Source organism: Cupressus sempervirens, chromosome 3, assembly GCF_028749045.1.
Source record: "Cupressus sempervirens isolate cs-2001-9-10 chromosome 3, ASM2874904v1, whole genome shotgun sequence".
Classification (NCBI taxonomy): Eukaryota; Viridiplantae; Streptophyta; class Pinopsida; order Cupressales; family Cupressaceae; genus Cupressus; species Cupressus sempervirens.
In genome coordinates this window covers 269,730,426-269,751,912 of record NC_143120.1, presented here as the reverse complement: position 1 = coordinate 269,751,912, position 21,487 = coordinate 269,730,426, and the positions used below count along the sequence as shown (strand labels likewise).

General features: G+C 32.0%; 1 protein-coding gene across 1 annotated transcript; it reads right to left on the bottom strand.

Moving 5' to 3' along the window:
• Nucleotides 1-14,594: 14,594 nt before the first annotated feature.
• On the bottom strand, nucleotides 14,595-16,272 carry LOC149565949 (peroxidase 4-like). Its single transcript, XM_089819422.1, has 4 exons — nucleotides 16,003-16,272; nucleotides 15,710-15,901; nucleotides 15,373-15,538; nucleotides 14,595-15,275 (listed from the first exon to the last, which is right to left on the bottom strand). Exons 1-4 carry the CDS (start codon nucleotides 16,213-16,215, stop codon nucleotides 14,890-14,892), a joined length of 957 nt encoding a protein of 318 aa, XP_089675548.1. The 5' UTR covers nucleotides 16,216-16,272; the 3' UTR covers nucleotides 14,595-14,889.
• Between the last annotated feature and the right edge of the window lie 5,215 nt (nucleotides 16,273-21,487).

Below are 21,487 nucleotides of genomic sequence, written 5' to 3'. Positions count from 1 at the left end.
TGGTGTGGGAGAATGTAGGAAAAGGTAAGCTTCTTATAGGGACTACGAAGGCTCATCCGTGCTCAATTTCTTCACAATGAAAGTGATCGAGTGTGCGGGGAAAAATCTTTTTATTTGTCGACCTTGACTTTGCTCAAAACATGGTAGTCGTGCCAAAAGGGGCAGGTGTGCGATGGGCCCAAGCCGCAACGTGAATCTACGACCAAAGCAATAACTAGGTTTCTCCTATTGTAAAATTACCATCTATTTATAGGCTGTTAAAAAGGTGATGTGGATAGAGTTTCCTTGGATTGTTAATCAACTTTGAAAATAAAGATTGGCAATAAGCTGTTTTGAAAAAATAAGTAATAAAATCTTGATAGACTCAAAATTAGAAGTTGTATGTTAATGATTAACAAGCCACATGAAGAACCAAGAGAAAACAAGGCTAACCATACAACTACTTGGCTGAAGGAGGGACCCCTTCCAATTTCTATTGATCTCCTTCATCTTATCAAGGAAGGAGGTATGTTTTAGAGGCCAAGTAGATGTAGCATTGATGCATCAACTTCCGGGAGTCATAACTTTTGAGTCAGATATGGGTTTTGGCTGAAATTTTACAAGCAGTTGCGTGAGGAGTTATTAAGATTGTTAATGGAGCTTAGCTAGATATGTGGCCATTTCGACATTTTTCTGTGAGTGTAAAATTTCATCTTGACCTCCGAAGTTGAGTTCTTGTGTTTTTCCCCAGTTTTTTAGAAAGTTGTTTTTTTTTAATAAATCTAAAACCATGCTCTTGATTTCTTAGATTAGTTGGCAATTCATCTTACCTTAGTTGGGGGCTTTTCTTGGAAAAAATCAGGATTGGTAGGATGGATTTTGGAAATTACCAAAAATGAAACATTCTATTTTTTTCTAAAAATTTGCCAAATATAGTAATTTTCAGAATTGTAATAAATAGGCATTTTCTTTCACTGTAAGGTAGAATAGAGTTGAAGAAGTTGAATGAAGAATCTAGTGTTTTTAAAATATGTATTGTGTTATTATTTTTTGAATATTATTTTGAAAGGGGTTTGGGCTACATCGTTTGGTTTTAGAACAAGAAGATGGCTGGGAGAGGAAGAGGAAGAGGAGGTGTCACTCCAATGCAAATATTTATGTTGAATATGTAGAGGCATATTGAACGGCTAAATGAGAGAATAGATAATCAAGGAATACCAGTAGCACAAGGAGAGGACAAATCAGATGAAGAGGGAAATCGAAGAGGTGTTAATTAAAATGAAGAAAATGAAGAAGAACCCTTGGAAGAGTTGAGCTATAAAGATAGAGTGCTTCAAGCTTTAGAAGGAAAAAATGAAGGGATCAAGATCGAAGTCTCAGACTATGCTAGTAGTCTTAAGCCAAAAGAGTTGATAGACTAGCTAAATGAGATGGGTAAATTTTTTGAATGGAAGCCTATGGCAGAGGGAAAGAAGATGAAGTTTGCTTGCACAAAATTAAAGGGATGTGCAATGATATGGTGGGATCACCTCTAGAAGGAACGAACTAGAAAACAAAAGGAAATGATTAAAACATGGAGTAAGATGGAGAAAAAGCTTCAGGAAAAGTTCTTACCATTAGATTACTCACAAATCCTATTTCATAAGTTCCAAAATTTGAAGCAAAATATGTCTTTTATACAAAAGTACACAAATGAATTCTATATAGTTATCCATGAGAAGTAGAGCATCAAGAAGATGATCAGTAGGTGGCTACTCTTAAATTCTCTATCCAAGATGAATTGAGCATGCATTGTGTTAACAATATGGAGGAAGCCTACCAATTAGCTCTAAAGGCTAAAGAAAAGTAAAATCGATAGTACAATAAGAGGAATAGAAGAGGAAGAAGGGGTCCCTCAACACCATTTCAAGGAGGTTCTAACTATGGCCAAGGACTATCCTCCCAAGGATTTGAAAGAAATATAGACTCCAGAAAAGATCCCGCAAAACTAGAAAATGGAAGGGGATTTTAGCAAGGATGAGGTTACGGTAGTGAATGTGGATGGGAAACCCAACTAAGGCCCTTTGCTTATTTCATATGTGGAGAAGAAAGATATAGAGCCTTCGAATGCTCAAATTATAACATGACATAAATAAATCAAGGAAGACAACCTAGAGTGAACTTGGCTCAACCAAAAGAGGAGGAGCAAGGAGTCTCACCAGATGTGGGAGAAACCCTCATGATGAGGAGATCAATGATCATCCTAGAAAAAGATGAAGTTCCTGCAAAGAACTCTAATGATTCGTGGCTCCAGACCAACATATTCAAAACTAGATGCACTTCTAGTGGAAAAGTATGTCAAGTTATTGTTGATGAGGGTAGTTGTGAGAATATGGTATCTAGAGAAATGGTAGAGAAATTAAATTTACAATGTGAGAAGCACCCTTGCCCTTATTGTATTGCATGGTATAAGGAAAGAAATGGAGTAACAGTTGACAAAAGATGTTAAATCAGATTTACCATAGGAAAATTTTATAAGGATGAGATATGGTGTGATGTTATCCCTATGGATGCTTGCCATATGTTGTTGGGAAGACCATGGCAGTATGATAGGAAGGTCATGCATGATGGGGAGAAAAATATTTACACATTTTGGAAGGATGGCTCTAAAGTGGTTATGTTGCCTCTTAAGGATGAAAAGAAGAATGAAACCATGTTGTATGCAAGAGAAGTTGTCAAATAAATGAAAGTAACAGGTTGTTGCTATTCACTAGTTCTAAAAAGAGGAGAAGAACAACAAAAAGTGGTGTCACCCGAGGCAATGAAGGTGCTAGAGGAGTTTCCTAATGTTTCTCCTAAGGAACTACATGATGGTCTCCCACCCAAAAGAGATATTCAACATCATCTTGATCTTATTCCTGGAGCAACATTTCCTATCGGTTGAATCCAACACAACATACCAAGTTGAATAAACAAGAGATAGAACTGATGCAAAAGGGTCTGGTTAGGGAAAGCATGAGTCTATGTGCAATACTTTCATTGTTGACTCCAAAGAAAGATAGCACATGGAGGATGTGTACTGATAGCAGAGCAATCAATAAGATTACCATTAAGTACCAGTTTCCTATTCCTCGGATAGAGGACATGATGGATGAGTTAGTGGGGGCTAAGTGCTTCAGCAAGATTGATCTCCGAAGTGGCTACCACTAGATCCACATTCAAAGGGGAGATAAATGGAAGACAACATTTATGATAAGAGATGGCTTGCACAAATGGATGGTTATGCCTTTTGGGTTTTTGAATGCACGTAGCACATTTATGTGGTTGATGAATACAGTGTTGCAACCATACATTGGTAAGTTTGTTGTAGTTTACTTTGATGATATTTTGATCTATAGTAGAAGCAAGGAAGAATACTTACAACATATGAGGGTCATCTTGAGTGTCATAAGGAAGGAGAAGCTCTTTACAAATTTGAAGAAGTATAGGTTCATGCAAACTAGTTTGACCTTTTTGGGCTTTTTATTTCTCAAGCTACTGTTCAAATTAATCCAGAAAAGGTAAGATCAATCCTAGAATGGCCCAGTCCTTCTAGTATAATAGGAGTAAGAAGTTTTCATGGATTGGCAACTTTCTACCAAAATTTTAGCAGTATTGTAGCACCCATAATAGACTATACCAGAGGAAGGGAGCTCACATGGACACTAGATGCTATAGAGAGTTTTAAATTCTTGAAAAAAAAGATAACTGAAGCTCCTATATTGACACTTTCAAATTTTGACAAAGTTTTTGAAGTAGAGTGTGATGCTTCACATGTTGGGATAGGTGATGTTCTTAGCCAAGCAGGTAATCTTGTGGCCTTCTTTAGTGAGAAATTGAATGAAGTAAGAAAGAATTATTGTACCTATGATCTGGAATTTTATGCAATTGTTCAAGCATTAAGATATTGGAGGCACTATCTGGTCCCACATGAGTTTGTGTTGTTTACTGATCATATTGCTTTGAAATATCTCAACACGCAAAAGAAGTTGAATAGTTGACATGCCAAGTGGGTATCTTTTATTAAATAGATAAGTCAATTGTATTAAAGATTTGGTACACAAAATTATTATAATACAATAAGCATAAAAATAAGTATAAAAACTCAACTATAAACAAGAAAAAATCCATGATAACTATATGAATACATATCACTCATTTTTTATGAGAATGGTTAAGGAAGAACTCATATGTTTTTTTCTCAAAAGTTGATTTAAGATTGTTGACCTTTTATATGAATCACGCATTTATATTTTACATGACCATCTATCAAACTTGGTCTTGTACATGACCATCACCATGATACAATCAAGGAGATTGAGTCGTTGGTAGACCAATTTGTCATTTCATCTATGGTTATTTTATTGGATAGATTTAAAAGATTGTATAGATTGATCTCTACACTAGTGTTGCTTGATCAATCTATCATTCCTATATGTCCTATTATGTGTGCACCTCTAGAAGTCATCTTGGAATATTGGCAGTTGAATTTTGATCTAAAAGAGGATAATAATGATTTGTACTCTTGATACTTATTCCCTTTATGATTTCCCCTTATGTCTATTTTATTTCTTTGGTTTTTGTTTCACATTCAGAAAGTCTCTTTGTCTATAAATATTCAATATAAACATTATCTTTTCTCATATTTTTAAATGCAATTCTTTCTAGTAATTCTCCATAACAGCACAAATGGTAGGTAAAAGATTACATTTTAATTTCCTATAAATTTGTAAATAAAAGAACAGTTCATTTTATTACTATTAAAAGATAATAAAATTATTGTATAACTATTAAAAAATAATATAAATGCATAAAATATATCTCATTAAACACAAATTTAAGTGAAACATACATAAAATATGCTTCAACATTACAAATCTATATCAATTTCTTTTTCTAAAATTAAAATAATAATTAATAAAGTCATCACATTATTTAAAAAGCCAGTTTCTCTTATCTGCCTCGATTGTTACATTCTTAGTTTTTGATTCCTGTCCCAATTAAGGCGTCTGGACGTTGAAATTTTGCTGTGAGTCACTCTACTATACAAATAAATTCTTATGCACTGTATTATATTATACAATGGATATTACATCTCAATTAACTTATAAATTTTGAATGGGTAAAATACATCATATCAAACGAAAGTGTTCATTCAAACATGCTGCGACTTCAATCTAAATATGACAAAATCCTTCATAGCAATGATCACTACAAAGTCAATTGATACTTCAATGTGACGTCTTTAAATAGTATAAAATAGTTCAGAATACATACGAATGCCGGTACCTACCAAAGAATGTGCTGGTTGATGTATACTCTCGCTTAGATTTTATAAACATGTGGTTGACAACTACGTTAAAATGATGTCACACAAATGCTTACTTAAGTTTATAAAAGTCATAACCCTAAGCGTGCACAAAAAGAAGAGAGAATTACACATCCTTGTAGGGTACAATAGCCAATCTTTACTGCCCAGTAAATGTCAATTTGGAAGTTTTTTAGTTTTTTAAAATACATTGCACAAAATATACAACTATCCATTCCTTATCACTTATTACAAATTTTCAGCAAACCACATTTATTACAGGTTGAACAAATTTGTTGAGAATAATCTTATATATCTAAATTATAGAATCAATATATTTATTATTACTTCTATGATATTTTAAAGATAATCAGCTATAATATAAATTGTGTTTTATATTTTGAGAAATAGAAAAATGTATTATATTAATGAAAATGAAAAATTATAGAAGATTTTTTGTTAAAAAAGAAAATGAAGAGAGAATTTAAATTCAACTATGTATATCACTTACAAACAAATGAATAATAAGTATTTATGAATAGGACTAGAGGTAATTTAATGAGATGATCATCTAGAGAAAAGATAGATAATTTACATCACATAGAAAAAAATATACACAATTTTCAATTAATAGGATTATACAAGAAGCATCATTTGTGATTTTATATGACAATAGTCCAAATAATATATCATAGTTGATCAACATCAATAATGAGGAGAAGAAAAGTGTAGAAGTAAAAGAATTCACAACTCACATATAGGAGTTACATGTTGAAATAAGAAGCCGTCTTTCTTGACTAGTAGAGCTCAAGTTGGTGAACAAAAAGAGAATATACAAGGAGCTTGAGGTTGGAGATGAAGTAATTGTATTTTGTAGGAAGGAACCATTCAGCTAGAACATTTAACGCATTCAATATCGAGAAGTTTATATTTTAGATATTTTAAAAAGAGTTGACTCAAGAAGTCTATATATGACTTAAAATTTCCAAATGATCTAATCATATTGCTAAATATTTGTCATTGTAAACCTATACTAGTATCATGAAGGTGTGGGTTAAAGATAATACCATATAAGTGTAGTGGAAATTAGTTACTATAATAATTAAAGACAAGACTGAGTCAATTTTGGGCAACAAGAATAGAAGAAACTTACTTAGATTGAATAGTATGAGGGATGTTTAGTGAAGTGAAAAGGTAGTCATGAAGAAATTTAAATTAGGTTCCAAAGGTTAAGTAAATCATATATTGAGTTTCCTTTAGATAATGAGAATTTGATAATTATAAGTGTCTAATGAAGCAATATTACAAGGTGTATGAGAAATCTTGTATCATCTAAATATAATTTATTTTACTTACTCTTTTTTAATAAAAAAAATTTCAAATCTTGACAATCCTTTACTAAATTATCTATCACATTTCATCATAGTTTCACACCAATCCTTGCGCTAGTAAAATATATTCTACTATGATCCTTAGATGTCATTAAGATTTTATTAGTTGCTTCCATCATAGAAAAAAAATGATAATGGAAAATTAACTTCACAAGAATCTTTGTTAGCTACTAACAACTTATTATTGACCAAATACCTAGCCTTTATTTTAATGCAAGTAATGCCTTTATCTATTGATGGTCCCTATAATTTCTATCTAATTGAATAATCTATTAAACCTCATAAATGCTGCTCTAATGTTTGTTTGGTATATATTTATATTTTTGGATTATTATTCCTCTTTAAAAAACTTTATACTCTAGGAAAAAACTTCATTTATAAAATAATATTGTCCTATTATAAATCTCTAGACACTTCTTAGAGACCTTTATAAGAAGATGGTTGACATTGTAAGTCATCATAGAGTGTTTTTGAGTCTTATATTTCTAGAAGTGAAGGGTTGATAGTAGTTCATGCACAACTTTGGAGGTGGAAGATCCTCCTTAGTCTGCATTCATAGCTTTGTTGGTTCACAACCACCCTAGTCTGTCATTGGAAACATCATGTTGATATTTCACATTTTGCACATCAATTTTGTAAAAAGTCTTCATTCAAAGACAATTCTAAACTTAGCTTTGTTGTGAGATTTATGTATTGAATATCTATTTGAGATAATCTTAAGTTCTGTCATTATCAAATGTGAGTCCTTCTTGCATGTTCTTTTCATTAGCATCCTTATGTCATATTGGTTATTCATCAATAACAATATTTCTTGTCTTTCAATTGACAAAATCATCAATATTTTTAAATCTAAAAGACATGTCTTCATCGCTTCATGACATTGGTAGGAAAGATCTTATGACCACCATACCAAACATAGTACTTTAGAAGGTGTTTGAAGGAGGAATTGTACATATTGTATAACTACCACAAGATTGTATAGTTCGTACAAATAAAGTTGAAGGTTGTGTGCAAGATAATTGGTTTTTCATATGAGCACCAGTGTTATCACCATATGGATATAAGGAAATATTGATGGGTGAAAGAGAGAAAGATTTTGTGTGGGCCCTCACTACTACATGACAAGATAAGATTTTCATACAACAACCTATCATACAAGCTAAAGCTCTATAGACTTTGCCACATAAGTCGTACATTTGAGGAACCACACAAAGCTTCACCAAAAGATTGGGGATTTGGCCTATCATCAGGGTTTGGAACATTACAATGGTATTAGAGCCAAATTCCTATCAACCTATGGAATGCTTTAGAAATGGATTGGGTTGATTCATTGGAAGAAATCAAGAAAGATTGGATTGATTGTGGGTGGTAGATTGACATGTCTCTCAAGGAATACATAAACTTGAAGTTGATGTCCTCGTCTTCCAAAGTTAATTTAGGACCTACAAAATCAATCTCAATTAGGTGATCAACAATGAGGTACTTATCATTGTGATCCTTATCAATAAAGTCATGTGGCCTACACTGCAAAAATTGGAGGATTCAAGCAAGAATGACTCACGAGTTGTTCCTTCAAATATAACATATCCAAATTTCCAAAAGGTTGTAGATTTTACAAATTTTGTCAAATTATCACCCAATGATCAGCTTGATAGATTTCAAACTCTATTGGTAACACTTTGAACGATCAAAATCTACCACCAGTTTATAGATTCATGAAGAAGTTATTGATGATCTCTTGTGAGAGAAACTATAGTTGGTTGATTGTGATATTTATCCTTTGGTGGAGAATGAGGCATACATATTAAAATCTCTCTCTGTCAAGATTTTCCTCATGGAAATAATATGATCTACATGAGTTGTGAGATTCTAGAAGATATTGATATCATGAAAGATTCAAATCTAAACATTGATGTGTTGGGTGGGATCTTGACTCCAAGCATGGAAAGCTATATATCAAAGTGATGGAATATAAACTTATTGTAGATTTGTAGGTGGTGCTCATAATAATGGTGTAGTGTCAAGCTTTCAATGGATACTACTATCAACCTTTGTGCTTGGTATGGGATCCTAAAGCTTTACAATCAAAAAACTATTTTATGATAGATTTCTTGAGGGCAAGGAATCTTGGCAATGAGGATTTGCAATGTCCTTGGTTTTCATAAGTGCTCTAATTAGGTTAATAATTCAATAGTCTAAAATTTTAAATATTGTAAGGAATTATTTAATTAATTTAATTATCAATTAAAAAGGGGACCCAAATTAGTAACATAATGAATTAATAAAATAATGAGAACCTCTTGTAAATTACTAGACACTTATTCCAGGCCTTTATAAGGAGATGGTTGGGCCTTGTAAATTAGCGTAGAATGTATTGGACTCTTTTGTATTTTTGGAAGCTTAAGGTTGAAGGTAGTTTGTGTGCAATTTCAAAGGTGGAAAATTCTCTCTAGTCTACATTTATAGTTTTGGTGGTTCATATCTACCCTAGTATGATGTTGGAAATATCATTCCAATATTTCATATTGTGTGTCAATACTATTAAAAATTGTTCATTTAAAGAAAAATTTGCATTCAGATTTGATCCAATATTGATGATTTGAGTATCTATTTGAGATATACTTTGAAGTGTTATCATTATTGAATGTGAATCCTTCTTGCATGTTCTTTCCACTAGCATCCTTTTGGTGTATTGGTTATTCATCAATAATAATATTTTAAATCATTAATCAGGGACATCATCAAGATTTATGAATGGGAAAGGCAAGTATTTGTTACTTCATGACATCAATAGGTGAGATTGTACAACCATCATACCATATGTAGTGTTTAGAAGGTGTTCATAGAAAGAAGTAAGCATATCATATGATTGCCACAAGACTGCACAACTTGTATAGAAAAGTTGGAGGTTGTGCAAAGGAGAATCATTTTTTATCAGTGTTATCACTATGTATGGATATAACAAAGGTTTGATGCGTGTGAGAGAGAAAGATGGTGTGTGAGCTTATTCTACCATATGAAAATTTATATGCCCATCATATGGTAATCTTTTGTACAAGACAAAACCCTTTGAACTCTGCCACTTGAGTCACACATTTAAGGAACTATATAGATCATTAATGGGAGATTAGACATTTAGCCTACTGTCAAGGTTCAAATGAATACACAATTATAGGGATTTCTCTTGCAAGAGATCCTTGGTTGAGTACTCTTTACCAAGAAGTCAAAAAACTACCAGTAGAGTTGGCTCAATTGGAAGGTCACTAATAGAACCCTCATATTCATAAAGTTTATCGAGAAGTATTGGATCAAATAAATATGTACAATCATCTTATTTACCATTTTAGCCATGTTGAAGGTTTAGTCATTTTCCATTTTAAGGGACAATTATTATAGGTTGCTTGTCCATATCTGCCAACATATTCTTATCCTCTTTAGAATTTAAGGTGTCATGTAGCCACTTGTTAATCTCCCAATTAGATTGTTGTTGTAGAATACTTTTCCCTTAGATAATGAATAATTCATTCATGGTTTTAAATCATATTTTAAATATATGTTCATCTGACATCCACCATTAGTCTAATAATGTACTACTTACTTTACTGACTTATCCAAAGTTAGTGTATACATTTCCTATTGTTTGATCCTTGGATGGAAGGTCATCATTGTCAACCTTACGTTTAAGAATTGTGAATATCCTTTCATACTTCCTACTATCAAGAGATTAAGAATCTCCTCCATCCATTGGTACCATCTTGCAAGGGTCTGATGACTTATTCTTATCTCCCTTAATGCATCTCCTAGTACATCGCATGGTGCCATGAATTGATCTCAATTACTTGATAAGCTAGCAAGACCACTAGATACCATTGTAATGTACCCAAGGTAATTTTTGCCTAAAGGGAAATTTTCCCTAAAGGCCTTCTAGGCCCAAAGAAAATCTCTACAAGAAGAGAAACTTGGCTTGAAGGGAAACTTAGCCCAAAAGGAAACTTATACCAAAGGCAATCTCATCCTGAAGACAATATTGGTTTGAAGGGGAACTTGGCCTGAAGATGATCTCGAGTGAAGTGGGGTTGTACCATAGGCCCTCTCTATGACACACCTTATGCTCCATGTAGTATTATAGGCCCTCTATGTAATGTGTCATAGGCCTTGTATTGTACCATTGACCCTCTATATTTATCGTAGGGCCTATATTATACTATAGCCCCTTTCTTTGATGTACCTTAATCCATATGCTATATTGTAGGCCCTCTCTATAATGTCTTATATTCCCTTAATGTACTCACAAATGAATAATAGAGTATGCAAGAATGACCATATAAATACTAATAAATTGAATTGCTGAAGATTTCATTATGTCCACACATATAAGAAGAGGTTCGTATTCAATAATGATGGTACTTTATATACATCAAATAGATCTCAATGTAACAATTTCGAACCAGGAGACAAGTAAAAATTTGTTTTCAAATGAGTACTTTCACAAAATCTATGCACATTGTAAATTATTCAAATGATATTTCTAGCTAAAAACTAGGGTGAAGAATGACTCCCACCAAAATTGTGATCATAAAATAGGGAGAATATTTTACCTCTAAAATTGTGCATGAACTACCTTCAACCTCTATCCTTTGAAAAATAAAAAGAAGGGTTAAGTAACATCCATAATAATTTATAACATGTTCATTTATCTCCTTACAAGAGGTGTGTGTGATTGAAAAACCTTCATATGAAGGGATTCCTCATGGAAACATCAAGATCTACCTGACTTATGAGCTTATAGAAGGGATGGATGAGCATGATGGCATGTAGGCTTTGGATCGAAGTATCAATGTGTTTTATGATTGGCTTCTATGGGATCCTAGTGACTCCAGACATGGTGATGTTTATATGAGAGTGGTATAGTGAAATATTAAGTGCACTATAGTCATCTTGAATGACTCCAATTATATGCATGTGATCCTCAACCAAAATAGATATTTTTATAGGTATTACTACCAATATATATACTTGGTTTGGGATCCTAGAGCTTTTTTGATAATCTATATGATGACGAATTTCATGAGAGAAAACAATCTTTAGGCGAAAAGGATTTACACTTCTTGGAGGCCTTTGTAAGGAGATGGTTGGGTAATATACAAATAATCATGGATGTTTTTTACTAAGGATAAAATAGGTTTTTTATAAGGGACTCGAAACCCCAATAGATTACAAAAATATTTAAGTTTAAAAGTTCCAAAATAAAAAAATGTCCTGACCAACAAACACACTCATAGCCACATTTAGAAAAACTTGGCTAAAGACAACACTTAAACCAACACAAATGGAGATAAAATAGTCTATCTAGAGCAACAAAAAACAAAAAGAAAGAGACAATATTAAAGTAGAAGAAGCTAGACTAACTCTTCCACCTTATCTTTGAACTCTTGCTGAATACTTTTGATCTTCTCAATTACCTCTTTGATGTATTTATTGTTGATCTGGGTCTCCTTCAACTTGATCTTCTTGGTGTTGGATCACATTTTACTTTACTCTGATTCTTTGTATTTTTTGAGGTTGTAGTCTAAAGGTAGTTTGTGCATAGTTTCAAAGGTGAAAGATCCTCCCTATTCTATTATTGTAGTTTCAATGGGAGTCATTCTTTGCCCTAGCCTATAGTTGGAATATCATTTAGATAATTTGCATTATACACCAATTTTTTGAACACTTTCATTTGAATCACAAATCTTTATTTGTCTCTTAGTCAAAAACTTTTATATTAAATATCTTTTTGATATAACCTATAGTATTATCAATATTGAATCTTAATTTATCGTTACTTGTATAAACCTTATGAAATATTTGGCAACTCAATTTAGTAATTGGTATATGACCATTCTTGAATACTTTGTTAACCATCTATGAGTGCATTAAGGGAATATAGTACATCACAAATAGGGGTATATTATAGCATAGGGCCAATAGTACATTATAGAGAAGGCCTACCTGGTTCAATGTAGGTCTTGCACTTCAACAAAAAGCCTATGGTACTACACAATGCATATGGTATATCAATGAGAGGGCCAATAATACAACCCCACTTCACTTGAGATCAACTTCAAGACAAATTTCCTTTTAAACTGAGATTTCCTTCGAGTCGAGAGTGCCTTTGGACTAAGTTTCCCTTTAAGTTAAGTCAATTTTCCTTTTGGTTTAAGTTCCCCTTCAAGATAAGACCACCTTTGAGTCAAGTATCCCTTCAAGCTAAAATCACCTTCATGTCAAGTTTCCATTCAGGTTGAAAATACCTTGGGTACATCACATATTACAATGGTGGGAAGCTTACCCAAAACCTATCTAAAATAACACATACTTCTATTTTTTCTACAAAAAGAATATTTATATGCATGTTGTATTAACTTTGGTTCATGATCTTTTGGAGGATGTATTAATTTCATTGACATGGTTGTTGATGGGTTATGGCTGAGATTATATGTGTTGTCAAGCTTGCTTGGTGTATGATCACCATGAAGTAGCACTTGCAAGGATTGAGGAAAGCATGATACAAGGAGCTAAACAAGCTATGTATGTGGAAGTAGATCTTTTTCAAGGAATATACACCCTGGCATTACTACAGAGGAAAGGACTAGAGCCTCCTTTAATGGTGTCCTCAATCCTTCATACTCCTCTGGATGTTAGTACCAACTACGAATCTCTTCAATATGATATTGTACCTCATTCTAAAGACAATCATTAATTCACTTTAGGTGGATAAGCTCTAATTCTACTTCTTTTATGAAACTTATTCATCTAAAAAAGAATTTATCAGTCTATTCTCCTCTTCCCAATGATTATCAACTTCATGACATTATTTTGTAGTTGTATAAGATTTTATTCTATATTATCTCCGCTAGCATCATGAGCTTGGGTTTGGGTCTCCTTTTTTTGTACTAACTATGAGTTTCTTCAGTATCATATTGTGCCTCGTTCTAAAGACAATCATTGATTCACTTTAAGTGGATAGGCTCTAATTCTACTTCTTTTGCAATACTTCCTCATCTAAAAACAATTTAGGAGTCTATTCTCCTCTTTCCAATGATTATCAACTTCATGACATTATTTTATAGTTGTATAACATTTTAATCTATATTATCTTTCCTAACATTATGAGTTCGAGTTTGGGTCTCATTTTTTTCTCTGCTTCATATAGATTTTAGGTCATTAGATGATAATTTTGAATTTTATTATTTCAATAATTTAATTACTTGTATAACACAAAAATTGATTATAGATCCTATTCAAATCTACATATGCTTTTCCAAAAAGTGGTTCAACAATTTTCTTATCATTACTTTCTTATTTAACCTTCCTTAATACTCTTTCTTTTCCTTATAATGAAATTTATTGAATAGCTCTAACGAGTTAACAAAAGAAGAAAAAAAATTAATATAATACTACGCACTCTTCTCATATTATTCGAAAAAGAAATTTAAACAATTATTTTCATACTCACGCCGACACTCAATACTTATATCATATTTAATGATAATTTTATACAGTACAGTTTAACATAAGTGATTATAATATAATATTTTTTAAATGCATTGATGAAAATTAGAATATAAAAAGAAAGAACAAAAAATCAGAACATAAATATAGCAGAGAAAATAAAACTAATGTTATTCATTGATAAATCTCTGTAATTGGGATGCATCTGCTGTAGTTATGCCTCTAATTTATAGAGACTCCAATGTTGAACGCCATTTGTTACCGATATCTTAGGAAATGCAGTTCAGTTACAGCTGACTGCGCACAAGGAGGCTTCAACTGATTTTATCCAACACGCATAAACATCGAAATTACATCGAATGTGTTTTGAAAATAAATGCTATTCTCGTGAAAAGACAGAAATATTTGATCACCCATAAATATTTCCTTGATAATTTCTTTGGAATATAAATATTCGTGGCAATTTCAAAGATCTAGTTACTTCACTTTTTAAAGTACAAGCTTGCAGGCTTTCCGAATTCGCAGTTGATTTGTTATTTTGAACCGTGAATTTAAATTACGTAGTTTTGGCATTTATTTTGCCAAACGTCAGTAACGGAGTAAAAATTACAGAGGAGGAAGGTTAAGCAACCTTACAAATCATACACACAATATCATGCGATCTCGTGTTCCATGTTTGCGGAGTACTTTTTTGAAATTTCAATTGCTTTTCCTACAGTTCGTTCGTACTTCTCCGCTGGTCCCTGTGAGAGGACTAATGTTCCCCATATTCACCATAGCTGCTGCAAAATCACTGAAGAAAGTAATTGGATTGGTGCTGTAAGTTGTAACCAGAGCATCAGAGGAACCTCCATTAAATAGAGCTTGATCAGAATGAAGAAGTCCTTTCTGGCTTCTCAGATCTTTGTAATAATTATTGTCAAAGAAAGTGGGAGTGACAAGGTCTAATGGTGAGAGATTGTTATCACCACCATTGCTTGGACAATTTCCCTTAACAGAGGTGGCAAATGCAGAATCGATATTGGTGTCATTGAAGACGCGAGATCTGAAGGTGGTGCATCTTGCTTGACCAATTGTATGAGCACCTAAACAAATGGGTACCATTCAAACAAATACTTAGTAACTTTTCATGAACAATTTTAATTAAAACCTACAAAAGTTTACTCCAAGTCTTGCATATACCTGAAAGAGCAATCATATCCTTAGTAGAAAGACCTTGTGCTTGAAATCCAGAGATAAGTGTAGCCAAATCTGAAGAAGGAGAAGGCAGATTGCTGTTGGCACCACTTAAGCTTGCACCAGTTGAGTCTCTTCTTCCCAACGGTACTGTCCATGATGGCCCTCCCAACTATACATCACAACACACAAAGATAGCCCACAATAAGATTGGAACAAATTTATGAATAACAATTGTATATGGCCTTTACATTCTGAAGAATAAGACAATGGTACTTGTAAGAAGCATTCAAATAGAGATAAAGATAATAATAGAGAAGGTGAAGAGGGAAATAGTATTTACAAGTACAACTGAGTCACGAGCAGCAATGGTTACAATATCAGCACATGACACAACTCCACTGCAAACAGCTTCTAACCGGGTTTTAATGGTGTCTATCACTTCATACCCTCTCACTGAATTCGCATTTGGTCCTGCTGTCTTTTCTCCAGTGAATGATGAGGTATCGTCCAGCAGTATAGATCCATCACATCCCTTTAAAGAAACAAACGATACTTTATGTTACTTACATATCTATGAGAAAAATGAGAATAGAAGTGAAAATCTAACATTATGGAGATTGAATATATTCATACATTTACAAAACAATCATGAAAGTGTAGGCGGAGCAAGGATGCAGCCATTCGTCTTTCTTTTGCCACGGCTGCAATAACAGCAGTCTTGACTATAGCGGAAGCAAGGGGGCATGACTTGGCATAGAATGTTGGACTGAGTTGCCCATTGGAACTTGTGAAACTTTGAATGATGATCAAAGCAGTAACACATGCAAAAAGACTACTGGTCTTCATTGTTGATTTGCTTTGCTATGCACGTCAACAATGCAGACTGCATTGTGGAGATTATAGGAAGAGATAAGCTTCTTATAAGGACTTGAGAAGTTCATCTCTGCTCGATTTGTAATCTAGGACAGTGAAAGTGATTGAGTGTGCGAGGGAAAAAAAAAGTATTTGTCTACCTTGACTTTGCTCAAAATATGGGGATCCTGCCAAATGGGGTAGATGGAGAATGGGCCCGAGCCACAACGTGAACAAAGTAGGAGTCTTCGACCAAAGTCTGAATTATTTTTTGTGACATTATGAAGTTGTCTTCGAATGTTAAGGGGTGGTAATGATGGTTTGATTAAGATTTATACCCTCACAATTTTGCATGTTTATCATGTATAGAAAAAACTAATAAGGTAATTTATATTATTTTCAGTAATTTAAAAGTACAAGGATGAATATGATTGAGTATTAGGTTTCTTAATTCGATGATAAATGATAAAGAATGTATTTTTTATATTATAGTTTTAGTAAGTAAATTGAGAATATTTATTATATAGAAATGTAATATTAAATTTTGTACATTTATGTAAAGAAAGTAAGATTTAAAGTGTAGAATGAAATTAGTCAATTAAAAATATATTTTGATTTCTTATTCAAGTTGTTCAAGATCACTGCTACAAGAATAACCTTACAACTATAAACATAGTTTGGATCAAATAACTAAATTGAAATTGTGTCTAGTAAGATACAATGTGGATAAAGAACAGACTAATAATCAGAATCAAATAGATAACTTAATTAAAATAAAATTATATACATTAATATTATAATATATAATAAATAATTTTTAAAAATACCACCACAACTAAATATGTAATACCAATCAATATATAAACAAAAATATTGTCATATGATAATAGTTACCTTAGATTGAATAATATGCGAAAGATACTTCACCATTGAAACTCTCCATCAATCTTTCTTGTATAAAATTAAAATAATATTTAACAAGCACAAAACAGCTGTTTGCCTTTACCTCAATTATTGGATTGTCAAAAGGTGGTTTTGATATTGTCTCTGTTGATCCCTGTAGACATGTTGAAACCTTTCTGTTAGTCGCTATTATGTAATCAGCATCCTTATCCACTCTTCATTATTATTATTGTTGTTATAGTGGGCAATACATGTGAATTAACTTCAAAAATTTGGATAAAAAGACGTGATATCAAAGGAGACTGTTTGATCAAACATCTGACCTTTCAATCAACATATGAGGACAGAACCACTGCAAAGTCAATGGACTCTTAAGACGGTGTCTGTAAAATAGTTTTAAATGATTGAAATGGCGGTGCCTACCAAAGGAAGTGTTGGCTGATGAATACTCAAGATTGCTAGATTCTATGAGCATATGCGATTGATAACCACTTTTAGTTGGTGCCACAAACAAAAAAAAATTAAGTCTCTAAAGTTCAAAACTAGTACGTACAAAAGAAAAGACAATTACAATCGTTTTGGTAGGACACACATTAGCCAACCTTTATTGACCAAGCAATCTAAATTTTGACATTGTACGAAGAATACAATGATTCATTATTAATGTCAATAAGCATTCTACAATGGTAAAATGGGGGAGTGAGATGGTGTGAGCGTGTTAATGTTAACTTTTATTCTTCTAAGTTAAATTTGACAACCATCTACATGTCAAAAGTTTAAATCTTATTATAAATAGAATATACTTTTACAAATAATTAAATAAATAAAGCATAAAATATCTGTTTAAATTATAATATATGTAGATATAAATCATCCATTTTTTAAAAAATTAAAATAAAAAGCTTAAATTAGTTAAAAACTAAATAAATAGAGATAAAGGAAATATAAATAATTTTAGATGTAGTAAATTAAATTATAATTATTTTGTAGTGGATATCTATCAGCTCTTCTTTAGATAGATTTATTTAAGATATCTTTACTAGTTTATCCCTAATTAGATTTATTTTTAAACTTATTGGAGAAAGTTGAAATCAACTAGACGTTTTATAAAAACCATACTTAAGGTGAAAGCCGAAGATTTAATGTTGGAAGATTCTTTTTTAAAGTATTAATTAAACGTTAAAGAAAAAATTGACTTCTAATTTTTTATTTGTGTAGAGGCAAATATATTACTTCTTATTGATAATCAAATCTATGATTCTAATTGGAATAGAGGAAATTAATTTAATTTAGATTATCTAAGGAAAAGAATTTTACATATATATATATATATATATATATATATATATATATATATATATATATATATATATATATATATATATATATATATATATATATATATAATTTAGTCAAGTGGGATAGAGTTAGAACTTAGTAAGGACAGTTAACATCAAGTGAAAGATAATTTGAAAGGAGTTTAGAAGAAGTAATTTGAAATTAAAGATCAAAACAAAATCTATTAGCAAAATGATAAAAAATGGGACTACTCGCAAGAACCTAAATAAGGGGTAGAGTAACCCCTTTTTGATCTTCATTAAGCTCTTTGAGCTTATCCAGAAAAATATGTGAATTAGCACATTGGCTGGAAATGAAATAATTGTGACAATACAACATCACATAGCAGCATCATAAAATCGTCACTTCTCAAGCCTTTGGTAAACAATCCTATTTGGATGAACTACTAGGTTTCACCAAAAAAATCATCACAAGATAAAACATGACATTTCGACATACATTTAAACCAAGTGTAGTTATTTAGTCCCTTTTTTTAATTATAATTCCATAAAAAATTGATTTGCGTCAAATCCAAGTTTCATTTCATAATTATTTAATAGTTGGATAAAAGTTATCAATCATGCAATATTATCTTGTTATTAATTTAAATAGTCCTAAATCATGAATGAGTTAATCAATAACATAAATGCATATTATTAAATTAAATCTTAATATCAATTTCATTTCTAAAATATTAATTTGACTTCTATTTAAGTCTAATATTAATATTTATTTTTCCTTTAATTCATAATGCAACTCGAGATAACTCAAGCTTGAAATTATTATTATAATTAAACTATTTACAATTGCTCTCATAATATTTAAATATTCATAACTAGATAATTATATAGTTAACTCAACTATAACTTTTCTTAAAATAAAGCTACATCACAAATATATATTTATTAACTTATAACTCCACTTGCATTAATAAATATATAACAAGTTATAACCCACTACGAGTTTTTTTTTTTTTTTTTAAGAATTAATATTAAAAACTCACTTATAAGAAAATATATAGCATTTATTTATTTAACTCTCAAAATAAATAAATAACATTTTTTAATTAGTATTATTTTTAATTCTTGAAATTAATAATGTGAGGCCTCACCCAATCCATCATAGTACCAATGAGATAATTGTATTACGGTGATTTTTAATCCTATGTATTGATACACTTCTAAGACTGTAGGGCTATGTTATCTACATTTTGATGATCCGCAATTACTTCTACATATTATGACCTAATGAATGCATTTAATGATTCTATTCATGTTTTAAGCTATTGGCATTTCCTTAATAGAAATTGAATGGTAGAAATGCTTGTAATGTAAGAATGTAATGTTTAAGTGGAAATTAGAGTTAATAAATAAATAAATTTTGTTATGCATTGAGACCTAACCCGCATACCTAGGAATTCAATAGTTGTGGATTCAACATCTTGTCACAATGATAAAAATAGACTATGAAGCTATTCATAATATTAAATTGACCATGTTATGATAAGTAAAGTTTGATGTTATAGTATTTTGAGCATTTTACATGGAAATTATTAGAAAAAGTAATTTAATTAAAAAGAATGAAGTATGGAACTCAAATGTCAAATGTGATATGTAAGTTTGATATTTTAATATTTTGAAGGTTATATTTGAAATGATTAAGAAAGGGAAAGTTAACTTGAGATGATGAAATATATGCAAGTCTAATGTTGAATGAGATAAAGATTATTTCACTTAGGTACTTATTGTTTACATGATTTTCTTGGACTACTGATGCTTGAATTTAGTGTGCAGGAATTTGACCATGGGTTTAAAGGGGAATTAAGGTTCAAACTACTACAAACATGACATAGCCAAGGTTGAATCAGTGGAAAAGATTCAAACCTCATTGTAATGTGTTTTATTTTGTATATGTGAATTTATATGTGTGTAATAGCTTAGTTCATGCATTATTGGAGTTAAGTCACTTTTAATGTAATGTGTTTTTTTGTGTGTGTCATTTGACACTTGTGTTGTCCATGTAGAGATGCCATGTCATTCAAGGTTTGACAAGAAGTAACCTAACCTAAACCTAACCCCAGTGTTGTACCCAAGTTAACCTCACATAGAAAAAAATGCCATGAGGAGTCTCAATCAAAGGAAATTCGAATTTGGACTTGGCTAGGGTTTTTAGGGGTCATTAGGTGGTCCCTAAGTGTCTTTTAGGTGAAAATAAGTTACCCATATGATAGTACATCATGTCAAGGACCTATTTTTGATCATGTGAGTGCCTAGATAGCCTAGGGAGCCCCTTTACCCATGCATTCTTCCATCAATTCGAATTTGGAGTTGTCATATCAATGTTCCCACTTAGTCAAAAATAGAAAACTTGGAGGAGACAAGTTTGTAAGAAGTAGTGGCTTAGTTTTTTTGCTAAAATAAGTTAGTGAGAAGGCTTTATTAGAGGGTCTTGGCCAAAATAGTGGGGTGTCTACCCACTCTCTAATTTTAGAGACAGTTAGGTTGTGAAGGGAGATTAAGGGAGCTCTACTACAACTATCCTTACCCTAGCTTGGACCAAGGTTGGTATTTCAAACTTTCTTCTTTCCATTTCTTTCTTTTGGCATGGTTAAGCAAATTTGCAAGTGTGGAGTTTATCAATGGAGTATGCATTGCATTGTCAATCTTGTGTTATGAGCTTGTCATTGTGTTGGGAAGAAGTGAATGTGTTTCGTGCTTTTGGAGATCCTTTCTTGGTTTTGTTTTGTTGTTGTTGATGTTGTTTGAATGTGAGTGTTGATTTTGATTATGGGTGTGAAGGCTTCACTCACCCTTGGGAGGGCAGAGAAGCCTTGGGTGAAGGGCATAAGTTGGGCTTGACATTGCAGGTGAGAAAGGAAATTTTTTTTTTACCTCATGATGAGGTTGGTATTATGGAGCATGGGCTCCTTCATGGCCATGAATCTTGTTTTTTGGGAGGTACAAGGAGGTTTGGTGGATGAGGAGAAGATGGTTGTTTTGGAGGCCTTGAGAGGCAATGCAGTGAC

Coding starts and splice junctions, on each gene's coding strand:
- LOC149565949 (XM_089819422.1), bottom strand. CDS start 16,215: ATGAAGACCAGTAGTCTTTTTGCATGTGTTACTGCTTTGATCATCATT. Junction 15,902..16,002: donor TTCATGATTGTTTTGTAAAT/GTATGAATATAT, acceptor GTTTCTTTAAAG/GGATGTGATGGATCTATACT. Junction 15,539..15,709: donor CTCGTGACTCAGTTGTACTT/GTAAATACTATT, acceptor TGTGATGTATAG/TTGGGAGGGCCATCATGGAC.